Here is an 18,724-nt window from a genome sequence, read left to right on the forward strand (position 1 = left end):
TGAACACTGCTGGCATCTGTATTTGAGGACTGGGGAATGAGAACAGGCTGTGAAGTGTGTAGGAGAAACTACAGCAGCCGCAAAACTGACGAAAAATGCAAAGCGCCCTCTTTAGAGCCAGTGTTTGCTTTCTCTGTTCTGGGCTACTGTAGAAACGTGGCGACCTGCAGCGTCTGTTGATAAGAACAGCTCAGGGCTTCTACTTGTAATGGTGTATTTTTTGTTTGGTCTGTGGTATTATTGCTTTAAGTAACTGAATATGTATTCCACCACTGCAGGTAAAACAGAAGGCATATCCCCTCCAACTAAAAGAAGAAAAAAAAGATTAAAATGGGTGTTCCATTTGATAATAACTGTCTTTGAAATCTCAGAGGATGAAATAAATTACATTATAAATTCTCAATATTGCTTGATGACATAGAAAATGAACATCAAATCAAGATGAGATTAATAAAACTAAAACAGCGACAGGGCAGTCGCTCATCTCATGGATTGTGGTTTTCTCGGCTAGTAGTAAAATCACAGTGTGCTCTTTCACCTGCACTGTCTTTCATTTTGAGTGCAAGTGTGAGGGGCTATTGTTGTGCCTCGGTATCCCAATTAGAGAATTGTGTCTGACTTGATTTGCATAAGTGGTCTTAATAAATGAGGCGTTAAACTAGTGGAAGCTGCGGCTGTTAAATATGTGGTACACATGGTACTAATTAGTGCACCTCTATGTCCATAGTATGACTTCTGTAGTTGTCCAATAACAGACAGAAAATTCAACCCAGCCCACTAACAGAATATTATTTATTGTAAATATCACTATGTACAGAGTTTTTCATGTGACAAGTTTGTTTCACTCCAGACAAAAGAGGCAGATACAGTCATAGGTGAATCTGGGGCTTTCTATCAGCTTGAAACAGATTTTTTAAACCAGTTCGTTTTATCATCAGCATGACATCAATTATCCATGTACGTGCCAGGCTGCTGTACCGAAAATATCATGTTATAGAAGTAGGTTTTGTTTGGTGATGCACCACAAAAATTAGCACCAGTGCAGCAGGTCGCACTATACAGACAACACAATATCCTGCAGCCTGCAGCTGTCAAGCCAAACCCCATAGCACACTTCACAATACATTCAATGTCACACAACAGGAAAACACTAATCAGTCCCTCCAGGATTTCGTGGGCTTCTTTTGGGCTCACGGCAGGTTTTCAGGAAAAATGGTATGCATGTTGCAACGTTTTTAGGCATTTTTTCTGCAATGAAATTGTGGGAGAAAATTGAAAAAGGTGTTGTGATTTTTCTTTTGTATGAATTGAAAGCAACTTGTTCCAGTGAGAATAAAGTTGTTGTAACTGTTTGGATAGGGTACACACATGTCTGAATCTTCACAATTCGAAACAAGGAAGTGAGTTTGGAGACGTATGGCTCAACAGTTTGTGCGGGAAACTACAATGATTGGTCAAATTTGCGGAAAAGTCGTGAAGACGTCATGGGGACTGGTTGCATTGGCATTAATTGTTGCAATCGCAACATCGCAACTTCCTGGAGGGACTGACTAATCTTAGCGTGTAACTGACAAGTGACAAGTGACCAACAGTTAACGTCCTGCAGTTTAATATAAATACTGTTTGTACAGACCAGCCTATGAATACTTTTGAAAAATTAAAACTAAACTACACTACGCAATATACTTTTCTTTATTATTATCAGATTATCAAAATAACTGGCTATTGATTTTTGTTTGAACAATTATCCAATAGGTCAGCTCACCCACGCTAATCTACTATTAAGAGCATGTACGTGTGTGCATGTACAATGGAGCCATAGGAGAAGCTGAGACAGTCCAGTGTTAATGACTGCAGTTACAGTATGTGCCATGACTTTCTTTACCTGGAAATTTACCACAGTACTTAAGTCTTTTCAGTACCAAATACTCAACCTTCTTTAGGCTTGACGTGGCTGTGGCTAAAATTGTCACTTCAATCCTTCATAGAGAACAGCGGTCAGCTGCCATGAATTTACAACAGTTATATTGTACCGTTTCAAAACGTCCACAGAAACTTCTTCAATCACTCCTGCAGCATAATCCAAATCTCAGCTGACTACCATTATGCACAGTGTGTTGCAAAAACATTTTTGCTACAGGAGAGTGAAGAGGAAGTGAAAACTTGGAATCGATTTGTAACTGATATGAATCCAAGCTAAACAGTACAGACGCTGCTCTCTGTGAAGGAGCACACTGCAGTAAGAGGTTTGGATAGAGCAAAGACACAAAAAGGGGCAAGGTAGGTAGGAGAGAAACTTTATTGCTGCTCTTAATTTTCTTTGATTATTGTAAACGCTATCTACTTCAAAACCTATGAAAACTTGGTTTCAAATCTTGAGTATTCCTCTTTAACCTTAAAGACTCAATGTGGGAAAAGCAAAGTAACTGTTCGAAAAATAATTCCATATTCAAAAACTCAAAAGCTCTCCTTCAGACTGTGTGGGTTTGTTTAAATTAGATTTGATTGACAACATATAAAAAAAACCCTTCCAATTAGGGCTGCACGATATGACAAATAAATTATATTGCAATTGTTCTGACTGATATTGCAAATGTTGTATGATTCACAATTAGTGTGAGAATTATCATGTTTTCATCACAAATGGATTTTTGTACCAAACAAACTTCTTCTTCTTAAATTTGGAGAACAAGATTGGTAGGCCAGGGCATATCCTCAGAATTACAGTACTTCATTATAATACTGTTAGCTAAAAGCTTTTGGCGATTGGCATAGAAATCTGAGAGGAAATGAAATACAAATTCAACTATTTAACTCTTTATTTATTATTATTATTATTATTATTATTATTATTATTATAATTATTATTAGAGAGGACAGGTATACTTTTTAGCACTTTTATCAGAAAGGTTTTCATGCCTCCATGCATTAAAACAACAACACTCTGAAGTGTAAGGTTGAAAATAATGTTTTCTATCATTTCATCATATCATTATTTGAACTACCTTAAGTACCTATCCAGTGAGTAATAAAGTATCAAAAATGCAGTAAAAGAGCACTAAAACCTTTTGACAAACACAGTATGAATGCAAAAGTAGTGGAAGTAATTTTTTCCTGTTTGTATGCCTTTGAGCATTTCTCTCCACGGTGTGTTTTGTAAGCAAACAGCACATGTCAGTTGTTTACTCAAACCAACGATTTTATGCGTCTAACACGTCACAGCGTATGGATCCGTCTCTCACTGTATACACAAACATGATTTAGTTTAAAGACAGACAATCAGTGTGCCTATCCACCTACCAAATGAATCCCAACAATACATAAACACATACGCACACACAAACACAAACACAAGGATAATTGCTTTTTAATGATCTCACATTATGCAAATGCTCATCATGAAGCCATAAATCTTTGGAGGAGTTTCTACCTGCCTGACCACCAGTAATGCCAACAGACATAATACACTGCAGGAAGAAAGTTAAAAGCAAAGACTTTTATTGGCCGCTGTCTACTTATCTGTGCAATAATAAACCTTAATCCTGGGTGTTTAAATTAGCTTAACTGTCTAAAAACAAGCCATAAAACACGAAGAAATAAATAACTTTAAGTTACTTACTAAACTTCAGCTGGATCATACATATTTATCTGAAAATTGGGAAAATGTGGTATAGCAGCGTGTTTAATAACCGACTAAATTAGCACTGGATCCTGTGAAAAACAGAACCTAGAAATAGTTTGAAAACCACAGCAGGGCGTAATACTCAATTAGGTATGAAGAGCAGCGGCACCGGATGGATAGATAGCTGGTACAATATGAAAGGACAGAAACAGGAAAACATCTCCAGCCTTTGATTAACACAGAAAAACTGTAGATTAAGGCTTTTTCCTTTATACCATCATCTCTCCAGGATAATGCAGACCCTTTAGAGACTTCTCCCAAAAAGAAAAAAAGAGGAAATCCTGGAGTTCATCTAAAATGAACTGCAGGCTCGGAAAGCAGTGTTGTTCTTCCAGTCTCTGAAACTCGCTAGGCCCATGAATTATTCTCCCCGATTCTCAAAGTCAAAGTGAAGTGAAAAGTATACAACAGCAACTTAGGGAGTATTGTGTGTGTGTGTGTGTGTGTGTGTGTGTGTGTGTGTGTGTGTGTGTGTGTGTGTGTGAGAGAGAGAGAGAGAGAGAGAGAGAGAGAGAGAGATTGTGTGAGAGTGACGAAAAGAGACAGAAAGAGAGAGCGCTAGGGAGTGAGATACTGTAGTTACATTAAAGAGGAAGCTAAGAAATTAATTGAGCCATCTGGGAAGAGCAGGAGGTTCCAGCACCTGCTGTCAACATGGGGCATACATCCTGAATCTCAGTCCACATGACATTTACTATGAGTGAAGGAACAGCGTAAAATATTTAAAACAACAATTGATTGAATCATTGGTCACTTCTGATTAAACTGAAGTTGTCTAGTTTAAGGGCATATGATCCGTGGCCCTTAACCCTCTTTTTGTTAGAATAGAATGCCTTTATTGTCACCATACACATGTACGATGAGATTAAAAAACCAACTCCAATAGCAGTGCAAAGGTTCTGTGGTGGAGGGCGATTTTGTCATTCAAACTACAGTATGCCTACGCCTCGAATGGAAGTGAGTCCCAGGAACATGTCCCAGAATCATAATACAAGCGAATGTTTAAAGTGCGAGACTGGAAGAATCACATGGTGTCAAGTTTCTTTCCAAATCTAATTTCTCAGGGGGGATTCATCACTTTGAGGATGCGGGTGCCTGAACCAGTAAGTCAGCATTTTCTGTCTTTTATCCATCTAAACTCAATTGAAAGGTCTTAATGAAGTGCACACAACAGGACATGATGAACTTCTATAGGCCTGCTTTTCTGCTCAGACTGAACATCGTATTGGCCGACAACACGTGCTCGGCTGCACAGTGAAAAAAGACAATTTCATTGGCATTGACCTTGTTTTTGTTGTTTCTTTTCCAGCTTTACAACTAAATTTGGATCAGATTCTGCACAACACAGATTGTATCCTCATGAATGCATCCTTGTGTCTGGTAATGATTCCATTTCCTCTAAAATTTTCTTTGATCCTTATCATCCAGATGCCCTTTTGTCGATGTTTAGATCCCAAGCTACATCTCTTTGTTCCACTTAGTACGCCCTAGCTATGCGATACCGTCTCTTTGGGTTTTGTCCTTTTGCTTTTTCGACTGTCGCAAAAGCCACAAATTTAATTGAATTTCTGGGCTTTTAATGTCTGCATTACTCTAATCAGAGGAGTGGGGAGTAGAGTTGTTTATCTCGACCTTGGTAGAATTAGCAGAGGGTATTTGTGGAGATGTTAATGCTTTGAAAAAAACACAAACTGTTCAGCAAGATCGTAACCTGGGTTTATATTGATCCGCTTGTCAAAGGTGCTTATAGACATTCCAGACACTGACGGCGTCTGGGGGAAAGCATGTTCTGGCGACAAGTTACTGTAAACTCACACCAAAGATACACAATACTCTACTGTGATTCACAGACCAAAGTAATACTTTTTGTATAAAACAATGCCTGTGTAGACAAATATATTTTTTATGAGTTGACCTAGCTTCCTAAGCTTTTTCTCCTTTGTGACTGTATAATATTAAAATGCTAGCACTGGATGATTCATCAGTCACAGACAGTGGAAAGATAGGACTGCCATTAAAGTAAGGTGCAGGCACTCTACTATCTCACACAAACAACATGCAATATAACCTTCTGAGAGGGTGGCACGACTGCAGGCGAGGCAGAACACAGTGGAATGCAAAATACAACCCCAAATACCCTAGGGCCCGGAGGCAAATTTGATTAAAAGTTTGTTTTTCTTCACTCTCAACAAACGGAGGAGCTCGTCGATGCGGCACTGACAGTTAATTGGACTTGGCAGGGCCACGAGTTCATTCGTCAGCATTGTGTGGGGCTTGCCTAGGAGGAGCAGGACAATCGATGTCCCTCAGGACGGCCTGTAATCACTGCAACACTCCAATGAAGTCCAGGGTTAAACATCAGGAGATTGCAGGTGCACCAGAGGATCTGAGAAAGACTGCTAATATGCTCCCACTCCCAAAGCAAACCAAGGACACTGCAACACAGCACCCAAAGGACTGTGATGATCCCTAAGAACAGAATTACATCTCAAGCTATTATTTTGGCCAAAATTATCATGAAACCAAGGCTCTGAAAGATGATACGGGTGTCTTTTGCAAATAAAACGTGTAGTCTAGGTCCAATCTGAACCCAATCGATGATGAACAGGATATTAAATCAGAAAAAAGAACAATATCCTGTTCATTTTTTCAAGCTTTTCTCAAATTTTCCTTGTGAATTACAGTATTGTGTATTTTGTTTGTGTTCCTAGCCTTTTTTAAATTATTCAAATAAAATAAGGGGGGAAAATTACAATGTAACAAAGTTATCATGGGTCAAAAAGGTGAGGCACAAGGGGTCTAGATCAGTGGTTTCCAACTCAACCAAGACTCAACTAAGGGGTTGCTAGAGGAATGTGAGGGACTGTGAGATGATTAGAAAGACAACGATTCCTTACACAAATTATGGCTTTTCTTAAATCTTTCCATTTTCAGGCCACTAAAAACATTTCACAAGACGATACTGCTTCGCTTTAAAGGGTCACAAGTCAAAAAGGATGTGCAACTGGTCAAAGTAAAAAAAACTATGAGACTAAAGACTGAAAGAAAAAGATTTGGCACTGCTGTAGAGACTTCACAAGACAAAACCAAGCAGTGTTTAAACCCTATAGCAGTCCAAACCAGGTGTGTAGAATTATGTCTACCACACACCATGTGTGTAAAAAGGTTAACAAGGTCATCAAAATCAATGATCGATAAAAATCAATTGAATCTTTGAAAACAAACTTCATAAACATGGCAATGGACCACAAATTCAAGTGTGACTTATAGACTGTGAAATGAGCCTAAAACGGCTTTGTTCTACATTAGTATTCAGGAGATATCTTATCTCTCTAAACTGTTATCATAGCATTTCAGCTATTTTAGACACACTGACCTTCTCTTAAGGACAGGAGATAAGGCTTTTAATGTCCTTATTAAATCAAGCCATCTATGCAGACTCTCAGAGCTCTGTACTGTGTTCCAGGAGCTCTTAACTCTCTCTCTTACTGACTAATAAGCATCATGGTGATAATGACCAGTGGGACTGGATATTGTATCTGTACTGATCATCCTCACCATCACTACGATACGCAATGATATCCACCTGCTTTTGGTGCTGAGGTTATATCCATGGAAAGAAAGCATACTCAAATTCATACACACACACACACACACACACACACACACACACACACACACACACACACACACACACACACACACACACACATACACACACATACACTTCAGGCATTCTCCCAAAGGTAATGGAGCAGTGAGCTCTTGGGGAACAATAAATCCTGGTTAATGGGATGGTACAAAAAAATCTTCAGAGCCGGGAAAAGTCAATCTGCATACTGGGCCAATGAGGCTTATATGTACAGAAAATGTTATGAAGACGTGTATAAATGAGAATGTGTGTGTGCGCGCTTGTCAAACTAGTTGATGCATAATACTAATGCAAAACCTCTTGAAAATATTGTGGTGGTCCCCATCAGTGAGAATATTTGAATAATATTTCATTCATGATCACCACAAATCTGTGTATGTGTGTTGTCAGCAGTAAAGAAGGCTACAGTCAGCTACAGTGCATGTGCCACAATTCATTCGATGGACTCACCATCAGTCAGTTGAGGTCTCGGCACAGTGATTTACATCACACATAAGTCACATGAGTCACTGAAAGACATGCAAGGAAAGATCTGAGAGGCATGCTGTCACATCTTTGAAACATCTCTGTCAGAGCCCCAGCAGTGACATCCACATAGTTCAATCTGTTCTGTTTAGCAGCCAACATCAATGTTCAACTCAAACCAACAAAGTTTGTGTGTGAAGTTCTTCCTCAATTCTTAGTGACTGTTAGTGGACTACTAGTTAAAGTGATGATTTACTAAATGGGTTGCACCATTAAAATGTAAAAAATGCAGTCTAGTCAAAGCTGAAACATAACTTAGCAGTTTTAGGGGGTCAAACAATAAATTCAACTTAAAGATGCCCTGTGGTGTTTTCTTATAAACAAATAAAAGTTATGTTTACGTTCATAGTTTCTCACCCAAAGACCCTGTGTGTATCCTTGAACATAATTAATGTACTTCTTTCCTCATAAAACTTTTACAAAGACGATTTTTAAAATATTCTAAATCATGCATAGTTTGCATTCACATTAACAAGCTGCCGTCTTCTTCACTTCCTTTGTTTGCACATTGCTATGTTTCTTAGCTGGTTACTGCCGCCAACTGTTACATGTGTGTAAGATAGAAATAATATTTATAATTAGTGTTTATGGTGCAATCCATTTTTATTTAATCATGCGTGTTCAGACGAACTTAAACCCTGAGTGAAAAAACCACAGCCTCCTCATTCATTTCAATGAGTGTATGAATGAGTCCAGGGTTGTAGCAGGGTTTGCAACGAAGGGGACTCTGGCAAAACAACACAGGGTTGTCTGGCAAAAATGTTGAACCTGATTCAAGTGCAGTACTGCAGCCAGATGATGTTGTATTGCTGTCCAGCAAAAGTTCAGCCAGTCTCAACTTCCAATAAATCTATCAAATACGTGCAAGCACATATTCCTGGTAATTAGGTTACTCTGTAACGTGGATGCTGTATTTTTAATCGTTTTTATGCTGTTGTAAAATCTTGTCTCAGAGTAAAATTAATAATATAATAAACGCGTTTCATTGTGTCACTGGTACCTTAAACAACATATCCCCACCAACACAGCTCCTTACATTGTTTTTATTCAGGGCTGCTTTTGGGCTAAACACCAAAGAAATCTACACCAATAAACATGCGATAATTACGTTAAGATCGAACTGAAAACTGGCTCCAGTTCATCAGTACAAGAGTCAGAAAAGAGGTGATATCTCAATGAGCATGAACTCTGTGCTGTGGAGAAAATAAATAACACTGTCACATACTTGGCAGTAAATAAACTGGCTGCAACGCTCCCCGGGAGCCCAGTGTACTATACAAAAACAAAGCTCTGTCAACGCAGGAGGGCTTCATGGACACACTCACACACATACACACACAAACACACACATACAGAGTAGTAACTATGCTCCACAAGGCACTATAGATCGGTCCATCTCCTGTCCCCTGAAGAAATACCGTTGCCTGGGCGCTTTGATCTACCAAAATGAATGAGGCAGTCGGCATCGACTGTTACAAGCAGCAAGGAACCCCTTTCAGAATGATAGTTAGAATATTTATACTTCTCCCAAACGTCTCTCTTTACATGGTTGTATAATGAGGAATTCAATCCATTTAGACTTCCTTTTTAAAAGGTGGTGTGGAGATCAAATCTCACTTTTCCAATTTTTTTTGTTGATATGGGGCCATCATCTAAAAGAAAAGTGACTTGTTGCTTTAGATGTAGAAATTCAAAATGCACACACACAAAAGAGACACACACACACACACACACACAAATATTGAATTCACTATCTGTAAGATTAATGAAGAGAGAAGCTTTGAGAGAAAAGTATAGAGACATTTGGAGCGATGTGTCGAGCTGCTGAAAATGTGTGTGTGCATCTCTGTCCTGTTCAGTGTAATTCACAGTCTCTTGGTCTTTGACAGCGATGCATGTCAATGTCCTGCTGCTGTGGGATTGGAGTGGAACCATCTGGCACAGATGCACTTCTGAGAATAATGTGTAAATACTGTCGACGGGTGCCATGCCAGAGGGAGTCCTCACAAGGGTGTTTTTCAAGCCAAAATGAAGTTTAACTGCACGGTTTTGGTCCGGTTACTCCTTCACTTTGTGTCTATGCTGGTTGGGGCAATATCATCCACAATGAAATAAAGGAAATAAAGGAAATATCTGCTATGTCTGCTTGACCCAGCCCAAATTCTCAATCTGACACAATGAGTTCAGTATCTAATGAAACCAATCACTGATTTACCTTAATAATGAATAATATTACTGTTTTTGTTGACAATTAACATAAGTAGCATGTAGCTCCCCTGTCTGGTGCAATATCCCATAACCAAGTGTTCATAGGCCACATTCATCAATTAACCATGTGTAAAGCACCCGCAGCAGTGGCTGCATTCCCATTTGAATACATTAGGGAGGAATATGTTACCTCATGGACCACGGTTGACCAACCACATTAGATTTGGCTATTAAGTGTGATAGATTTCTTCTTAGAACGCAAAGGATTCTTTTTGGTTAACAAAGCTAAACTACTCCTTGGACTTTCTAGATACTTATCTTGGTAGCATTGATTTTTAGAATCTCTGCACAAGAGGGTGAACATTTCCACCACAATAAGGGGAAGCAAACTCCAGTAAGGCAGAGAGAAGAAACACTAAAAGCTCCATATTTATGCACATTTCCTTTCCCTGAGAACTGGGAACATATCATTATCTGACTGGAGCACATGAAATCAATGACAGTGCTTCATTGCACCTAATATCTTACAAGTGATGGCAGTCATAGCTAAATATACCTTGTACATACAACATCTATCTTTATCATTTTCTTCATTTGAAAGCTGTTATTACTGTAGCATATAGTGACCCTGTGTGACAGTCTCATCAAAAGAGATTAAATCATGAGTGCAGAAAAGTACACCACGATGGAGGGTCATTTCTCTGCAACTTTAGAAAAAGAAAGTCTACTTTTAAACCCAAGAAACTCATAAGGTTCTGAAAAAACTTGATACAGTTTTCATTCAATAAACTCATAATATTCTACAAAGATTTGATTTCCCATTTCATCTCATACTGCGCCATTCTTTTTACAGCAACATATACCATATTTGTTGCAAACTACAACCAATAATATCACTACTTTGGCAAAACCTTGTACTATACTTCAGAAGACTGAAATGACTAAAGACATACTGTTCAGTCCCATAAGCAGAGCTCCATCTATTTGAATTGCCTTTGCAAAAATTGCTGCTGTCCCTGTTTTATTGAGTCTAATATTTTTTCTTCCATTTTTTTTTATTTACATTGTGAAAATCCTACTGAGAACAAAGTTGTTTTTCGAGAGAAACCCTACTGACAAAACAAAGTATACACTGTGGCACAAAGAAGACGAACACAGTACATTTCAATATAAAAAGAGAATAAGGCCAAGCAATGGAAAACACAACACAACAGAGAAAAACTGACAAAAAAACAAACATTAACAGGTACATGTCACCACACTGTTTTAATAGCTCGTTAAATGAAAAAGTAAAAACTCGTTTCATGACATCTGATCAGAGAAACATGTTTCAAGACCACGTTCCACGAACACAACACGCAGGCATTAGAGAAATCACACAAACCAACAACAACAATTAATCATTCATCACTCTTTTGGGAAAACACAACCTCAACCCAGAATGCTCCAAATCCACATGTGATGGATGTAGAACGAGACAACATTTGCAGACAACAGTCAACAGCAAACACCCCGTTTTTTCCGATTTATCTGTGGTCCACATCTACCAGTTTGCCCTTGAGATGGAACGAAGACACCCCAGGACTCCAGGCCAGATCACAGAGCAGGTCTGGTCTCAGTGGGACTGCTGCCTCAGGCCAGGGAAAGAGGATGAAATGTTTTCTGGCTACAGCAGGTGGACACCAGCAGGTGAAAAACAGGCAGTATCTTTCTTCAGCCTTCACCACTGCTCCCAACATAACTTACTGAATTTCTCCCACCATATCGCCTTCTCTTTTCTGGCCACAAACGGTCCAACTCTTTATTTTCACCACCTGACCCATATACAAAACTGCTTCCTGGTGGGTGCTGCTCCAGAAACGGGGCCCAAGCCTTTGATCCAGCTCCAGATCACTGGCTGAAAGGCTGTCACTTCAGCTTTAGGCCGCTCAGCATCCCACGGCAGCTCTTCATCTCCAAGCCTGGGCGACACACTTTATATCACATTCACACATCCTTCATCATGTGACCAGCTCATTCTGCCCTCTCACCAGCTATCGTGTCAGGGAATTGGCTTTTATGTGAGCACAAATACCTCAACTCAAACATAATACCGGTAAAATAAACCATGGCATTGATTGTGTTGGAACTGAATAGACGCTAATATGTGCTTTTCAGCCCATGTGAGTCACAATATAATGGCTGCATCGACTTCCACAAGACTACCGAAGCTCACATCACCTATCTGAGCTGGGTGAAAGTAAAATTTACAGTGAAAGACAAAAAAACATGCTGAACCATTTACACGAAGGAAAAAGAGGGCAGATTTAATTTAAAAATTGGCACGCATTCCTCATTTCTACAGATGAAAGCTCGTAAATGAAAAAGCCTGGAATCATGCCTGGTATGGAAATCTAAAGTTATGAATAATGCCTCTGTCTCAATCATCAAGTCTGTTTTAATAAGGTGGATTAGCCCAGCACCTGCAGGCTGCAAGGCACACACGACTGCACTCCTAACCAACCAAGATTGGGACAAGAGTCCCTGGGGGCCCGGCACCTCACATCCTCCCCGTTGGACCCCTCACCAGACTGTAGGAGTGAGCGGCGGCAAACAGCTCAGGCTTGTCATTTATGCCCATGAATCCACCTCCAATGGGCCGGCACTGCAGTGAGAGCAGCTGATTTACACACAGTTGCTAATCAGGGAATGGCTCTCTTGCTAATGAAAACTCATAGATCTATACAATAACACTACGGATGATGATGATTTTAGCTCCCATTTCTCATTCCTAAATATGCAACAGGCAATAACAGCTGAATGCTACAAGGAGCAGACAGTTGAAGTTAAGAATTTGGGGTCAGAAATGTTGATACAGAAAATGGTGCCTGGGTTATTGCCATCTGGGGATAAGAGCCTCCTGTATGCACATTCACATTCATTTCTTTGCAGACATAAATATCACAAAAGAGTAAATAAATTCTTTGCTCCTGTCTGGCCTCAGTGACTCTCCAGCATTTAGCTGATTGCAGGATGGATATGCATAACTCCACCCTCCCATCCCTCCTGGAGTCCAGCTCCGGGAGTTGTGAGGAAACCCCAGTAAACTGAAAGGCCAGCACAATGGCTTGTTTTAGCTTGGCATTGATTCATCATTCCACTGAACAAGTCATAGGCACCAGTCTAATCATGATTAAGACCATAACAGAGAGCTTGGTAGACACAGGGGGGATGCAACCATCCATCCATCCGCTATATTCATCAAGCAAATCACTTCCACTTCCAGCAAATGAAAATGAATTCATTGTGACTTACCTGTTCCATTGGCTGTGTTTGCTAAGAAGAGAGGATACAAAGCTGAGCAGCTTTGAGATAGACGCACATCGAGGCAAAACAGTTGTAGGATTCACAGTAAATTCATATCGATTAACTGGGTGGTAAAAGTAATTTTAGGAATACTTTAAATGGGTCTAAGTGACTAAATGCAAGTTTAGGAGTAAAGTGCACTCACCACTAGAGCAGTCCAGTCCGCCCCATCCAGGCTCACACTGGCATGTATCAGGAGACACACAGCGACCATGGACACACTCCTCTGTACACAGAGCTGAGACACAGAGAGACATTCCCTCATCAGTGTAGGGTATAATTGAGTTAACACACACACACATAGGCAGAGTGTAAAACATCATTAAACCACCAATAAACAGCATAATGAAAAGCACAAAGATAACAGCTGAAAGAAAATGGCCCATAAAATTGAACACTCAATATCTCCCTAATACCATCAACGGACTAAATCTTAGCCATGGCACTCATATTTAACATCCATCTCCACTACTTGACACTGGGCTAAATGATTTTTTAGGAGATTGAGTCTTTGGTCAACATCCCTGTTTATGACACAGCTTTACTTTCCACAATGAGCTGTTGAGCCATGAAGGAACAAGCTGTAAATCCCTTCTAATTTGATCAGCCAGTGCTTTGTCATATAGTGATGCTTTAATGTAGCAGGTCCAGGCACCGCAGTGTTTACTAAGTGTGCAGTTTTCTTGATCATTCATATTGAGCAACACGGCAACCAATTGATTGGGTCGGCATCAGTATGCCTGGGAGCACATTCACAAGAGTTGGGTGTTTGGTTCAGCTGGATAATAAAGCAACTTACATGGAGTTTTTTTTTTTTGCCACAGTGCCAGAAAGAAAAGTATCACAAAAATAAGCACTTAGCATGAATAAATCTGTGGCAGCCAAGGTCATCTGGCCAGCAGGGTTAAGACAGAAAGGCTCTTATCTGAGGAATGAGACAGTCAGGCCAATACGAAGAGAGAGAAACTCCGCCTGATGGGAATCAGCAGTCCACTAACACGGCCTGTGGAGGGATGATACACAATCCAAGGACAGCAGAACAGACAGACCAACGCCTTAACTGATCAGACCTCGTCCAACATTTCATCCAAGTTCTGTCTCTTTTGCTTTTTTTTCCTTGTTTTATGATCAAAGGTGAAAAACGGGCAAGAGAACAGCATCTGTGGGTTTTTTTTTAAACAACATAAGCCCTGGGGCGATCTTGCAGCTCTGTGTGCAACACTATGGCGCTCATCCTGCAGGCAGAGAGGTCAGCAGAGAGCTGGATGCAGGCCTGAACAGTGCTACTATAGATTATCACTCAATCAGGCTTCGATTAGGATCCACCGCCTGCGGGAGAGCAGAAAGAGGAGTGAATCCCAAACACCCACGAGCCGGTGCTAATCGCAGAAATGCTCCCAAGGCAAAAATGGTAAACCAGAGATTGAAAGATAATTTAGGGCAGATTTCTGAGCATCAGTACTCTGGCAGAATAAACGTCTAATTACAGTAAGCCAGCAAAAAGAAAAAGGGGCTTCAACATTTGTGCTGACGATAACAAAGGTGTGAGATTGACTACATGTAATCAATCGAGTCCACCGTATGCAGGGTATTCAAACAGAAGAGGAGACGAATTCAATGTCACCATGATGAGTTGATTTCGTTTACTTTCAATCAGCAAATTCTGATCAGCAAGAACAGGGAAATGCAAATGTGTCACATCCCTTAGAAAAAAAAAAGAAATATGGAAATGAAGTTTTGAATATGGGAGAAAGGATAAAGCGCACCCTTCTCCTGAGATCTGAACCGGTGTACGGAAGGGTTGGCATAATAAAGTAGGAGGTAGGTCTTTCATTTTAATTGAAATTCATGAATCACTCTGCTTAACTCATGTCTAAGGAATCTGTTGGAAAATTGAGTCTTTCATCTAGATAAAAGGCTAATCTAACTCATTATGCAGAGGTGTTATCAGAACAGGGAACAATGGAGCTAATTGGTGATTGTCATGCAGTGTTAATAAATTTTAGATTCTTGCCCAGTCAAACCACAATCTTTTAAAATGTCTGATAAAATACATCTGTATAGTCTTTAACTGCGTTATTCTCCCTGGTTTTTTGAGAGCTTTGCTGTAGTCAAGTAAAATACCTCAATTCTGTTTGTTTATGCTTTTTGTAGAAGTACTGTGATATAGAACACTGATGGTGAAAGTGAAGTGAAAAAATGTGTAAAATTGTGATGTAGCTGATAAATCTAAGAGATATGCCTACAGAACGTATTAAACAACTCCCTCCAAAGCTTCTTCCACATGCCTCTGTCTAGCACAGAGATGATTTATTTTAAAACTGCGTCTTTGAAGCATTAAAAAATGCAACAAAGCCAAAATGAAATCAAAGGCACAGAATCCCTTTCTGGAAAAAAGTCTCATCATCTTACTGATCATCAAACCCCAAATGTGAAATGTGCTAGCGTATTGCTGCCTGAAACTTTATCAAGACCCAACTAATTCTGCCGTCAAAGTAATTTTTAGAATTATATTTCACAACTGGACAGGCAAGAGTCATGCAGGAGTCATCTGGCCTAAATGTTCTGCAAAAAAGAGGGACTCATAGCCCTGCAGAGACTGCCAGCCTCTGAAGATATTAGGAGCTGTTGTCATTAGCGAGTTCCTCTTACTTCCTCGTGCACAACTGTAATACTCATGCTTATTAGGAGGGAAATGAGTTCCTCACATCCCCTACATAGGCTAGTTACAGATTAAGGTAATGACTTGACGACAGATCAAAGGTCACAGAATTAATAAAGACCTCTAGTCAGTAACTTCAAGCACTAATTAAAGAGAAACAGATAAAAGTTCAACTTATTGTGGAGAGCTTTGAGAAAACAATCACTTCCAAAAGACACGATGAAACAAAAGAACAAACAAACAAAAACATCCTTAAAGATAATGTTGTTGATTCAGTGTCAGAAGTATTCTCCTTTGTGTGTTTGCGTGATAATTTTGGTTCATTCGAGGTCTTCACATCCCCAGATTCATTTAGCCGTCTCTCATAGGAGTTAATGTAAGAGTTGATGTAGTGCCATATGACAAAAATAAAAAATAAAATAACACAGGAAAGATTAAAAGGCAAACATTCAGGAAGCATTTCTGCCTTTTAATGAAATAGCCTTCATGGATAAATCCACTGTAAACTAACTGTATAACAAAGTGTCCCGAAATAGACAACTTGAGTTAATTTTGGGTCAATTTACTCTATAAGGCCCCCTTTTGTCACTGCATGCAAAACAGCTCAGGGAGTACAAATCTCTTAATCCTAGTAGTGAGAGTGCTAGGATTAAAAGGGGTGGAACGGTTTGCAAAGGCAGCAGAAAGCAAAACTGCCCTCTCGGCCCCTATCAACTCAGCCTCCCCTCTTCACCTGAAAGAGGGTTAAAGGGGAGGGCAGCTGCTTTCACTCTCAGCCCAACATAATATCAAAACAACACCTATTGTTCATACAGTGGAGAGGCCACGTTTGAGATGCACCTCCGCAGTTTGTAGATTCACCCAGTTAACACCCTGAAAACACCGTTAATGAACAAATAGCTCCATTGTCAGTCAAATGGTTAATGAATACATTATTGATCAATCTGCGCCTGCCTCTTCACACCGGCTCTTATTCTTTGCTGGCTGGCTTCCCGGTGCTCTGCTACCCTGAGGCTAGCGGAGCCTAGACAAGGACAAGCTCAGCTGTGGTCAAAGAGCATGGCTGCAGTCACTGTATCAGCAACTCCCTCATGTTGCAAAAGATCTAGGAAAATATTCAAGTGTGATTCTAATCTTATTTAAAGGGAATAAAACATTAGGTAAGGCGAGAATATCAAAAACGTAACTTTCAGAAGCTATATGCTCTGTCTTTATTTGGCCAACATGCAAAAATATTCTGTTTGATGTGTGAAAATAGAAATCAATGACCATTAATGAAGCTACAAAAGTGACAGTGAAGGATTGTTATCAGCGTATTGCTACAGTCCAGCTTTAACGGCTTCTGCTCTTTCTAGGTTATTGAATTCCGGTGTGGTTTTATGGTGGGTGCTACCTACTCACTCTGTAACCGGGACCCTCTTGGCTCGTTAAATTTTCTCATTGTTATACAACTTTGATTATATTACTCTTACTGGAAGAGAGCAGTCTACGGTATAAAATACTGTGCCTCCATGTTAAATCGTGCTCAATCGTCTTAAACTGAGTAAATTCACATGAATGGTGGCATGTTATTGGGTGTTCATTATAAAAAGAAAGCATCAGACTGGTGTGGGTGTGATGGAGGTGGGGTGGGCATCCACAGTACCAATCAATCCTAATATTTACTTCTTTTCTCTAAATGTCTAGCAGACATAAACTGAAATGTCATCATCGAGGACAAAGGAGTTAAATAAAGGATACTCACGAACACACAAGTCTCCGCTCTCAAAGTAACCAGGGCAACACTGTGAGCGGCGCCTATACATGGTCCTCACTCCCCGCCGGTAAGCTGTCTTATAGCTGATCCTGGAAAAACAGACACACCGAGACAGCTACGTGATGGAAAGAGTGACCCTTTCTGAAGGGCAAGAAAACATATAAAAGGTAAAAGCAGGTTGTAACATGATTTTCAAGTACAAGCGGAAACAGAATTAAAAGCCAGTGGAAGTTTGTATAAAACACCTGCTAAAATAAAAGTCAGTATTTGGGACTCTGAACTTATTTAGTTGGATGCCCATTATAAACCTTAATGGAGTAATTAAAACATTTACTGTAAGATGATTATAGTCAGATGCATCCTGGCTCTGACCACTTCACTATCTGCCACATTAACAAGGACATTTACTGTGGCCTTCATAGACTTGGCTCTGCTTTTGGGGGACAGTGAAGGCCGAATCCCTGATGAAACAAATATAGAAACAAATAAGGAGAATGTACCTGTGCCTTGTGCATTTAAACCAGTTGAGGATATCTGTGCATCTGGTGTAGTAGATCTGGTCAAATGGGTGAGCGTAGGACTCCTGGACAGTCACAGCGTAGCTAGAAGACAGAAATGTAAAGACACCAGTGGTGGGAAGAACTGTACTATACTTAAATACAATTTAGAGGTAACTTTACTTTACTTGACTAATTCCAATTTAAAATACTTCAGTTGCACTATATTTCGGAGGGAATTATTAGTCCACTACATTTATCTGACAGCTATAGTTACTTGTATGTTTTCACATAAAAGATTTTACATAAAAACGCATGATGAGCTTATAAAATAACTGGTAATCACACTTAAATAACAGTTTTTAGTTTTTTTAGGCCCAAAGAAGCAACGTTATTT

General features: G+C 39.8%; 1 protein-coding gene across 10 annotated transcripts in view; it reads right to left on the reverse strand.

Moving 5' to 3' along the window:
- Positions 1-18,724, reverse strand: part of megf11 (multiple EGF-like-domains 11) — a 68,280-nt gene that overhangs the window by 32,340 nt on the left and 17,216 nt on the right. For 5 of the 10 annotated variants that reach the window (XM_051382796.1, XM_051382792.1, XM_051382799.1 and 2 more), the window contains exons 4-7: positions 18,331-18,432; positions 17,819-17,919; positions 13,558-13,650; positions 13,362-13,382 (exon numbers count right to left, since the gene is read on the reverse strand). In XM_051382796.1, the coding sequence (XP_051238756.1) occupies positions 13,362-13,382; positions 13,558-13,650; positions 17,819-17,919; positions 18,331-18,432 (317 nt within the window). Of the gene's footprint in view, positions 1-13,361; positions 13,383-13,557; positions 13,651-17,818; positions 17,920-18,330; positions 18,433-18,724 lie in introns of those variants that run through there. The other 5 variants (XM_051382798.1, XM_051382794.1, XM_051382793.1 and 2 more) reach the window with 3 other exon arrangements.

This window comes from Dicentrarchus labrax, unplaced genomic scaffold (genome assembly GCF_905237075.1).
Source record: "Dicentrarchus labrax unplaced genomic scaffold, dlabrax2021, whole genome shotgun sequence".
In the NCBI taxonomy this organism is placed as follows: domain Eukaryota; kingdom Metazoa; phylum Chordata; class Actinopteri; family Moronidae; genus Dicentrarchus; species Dicentrarchus labrax.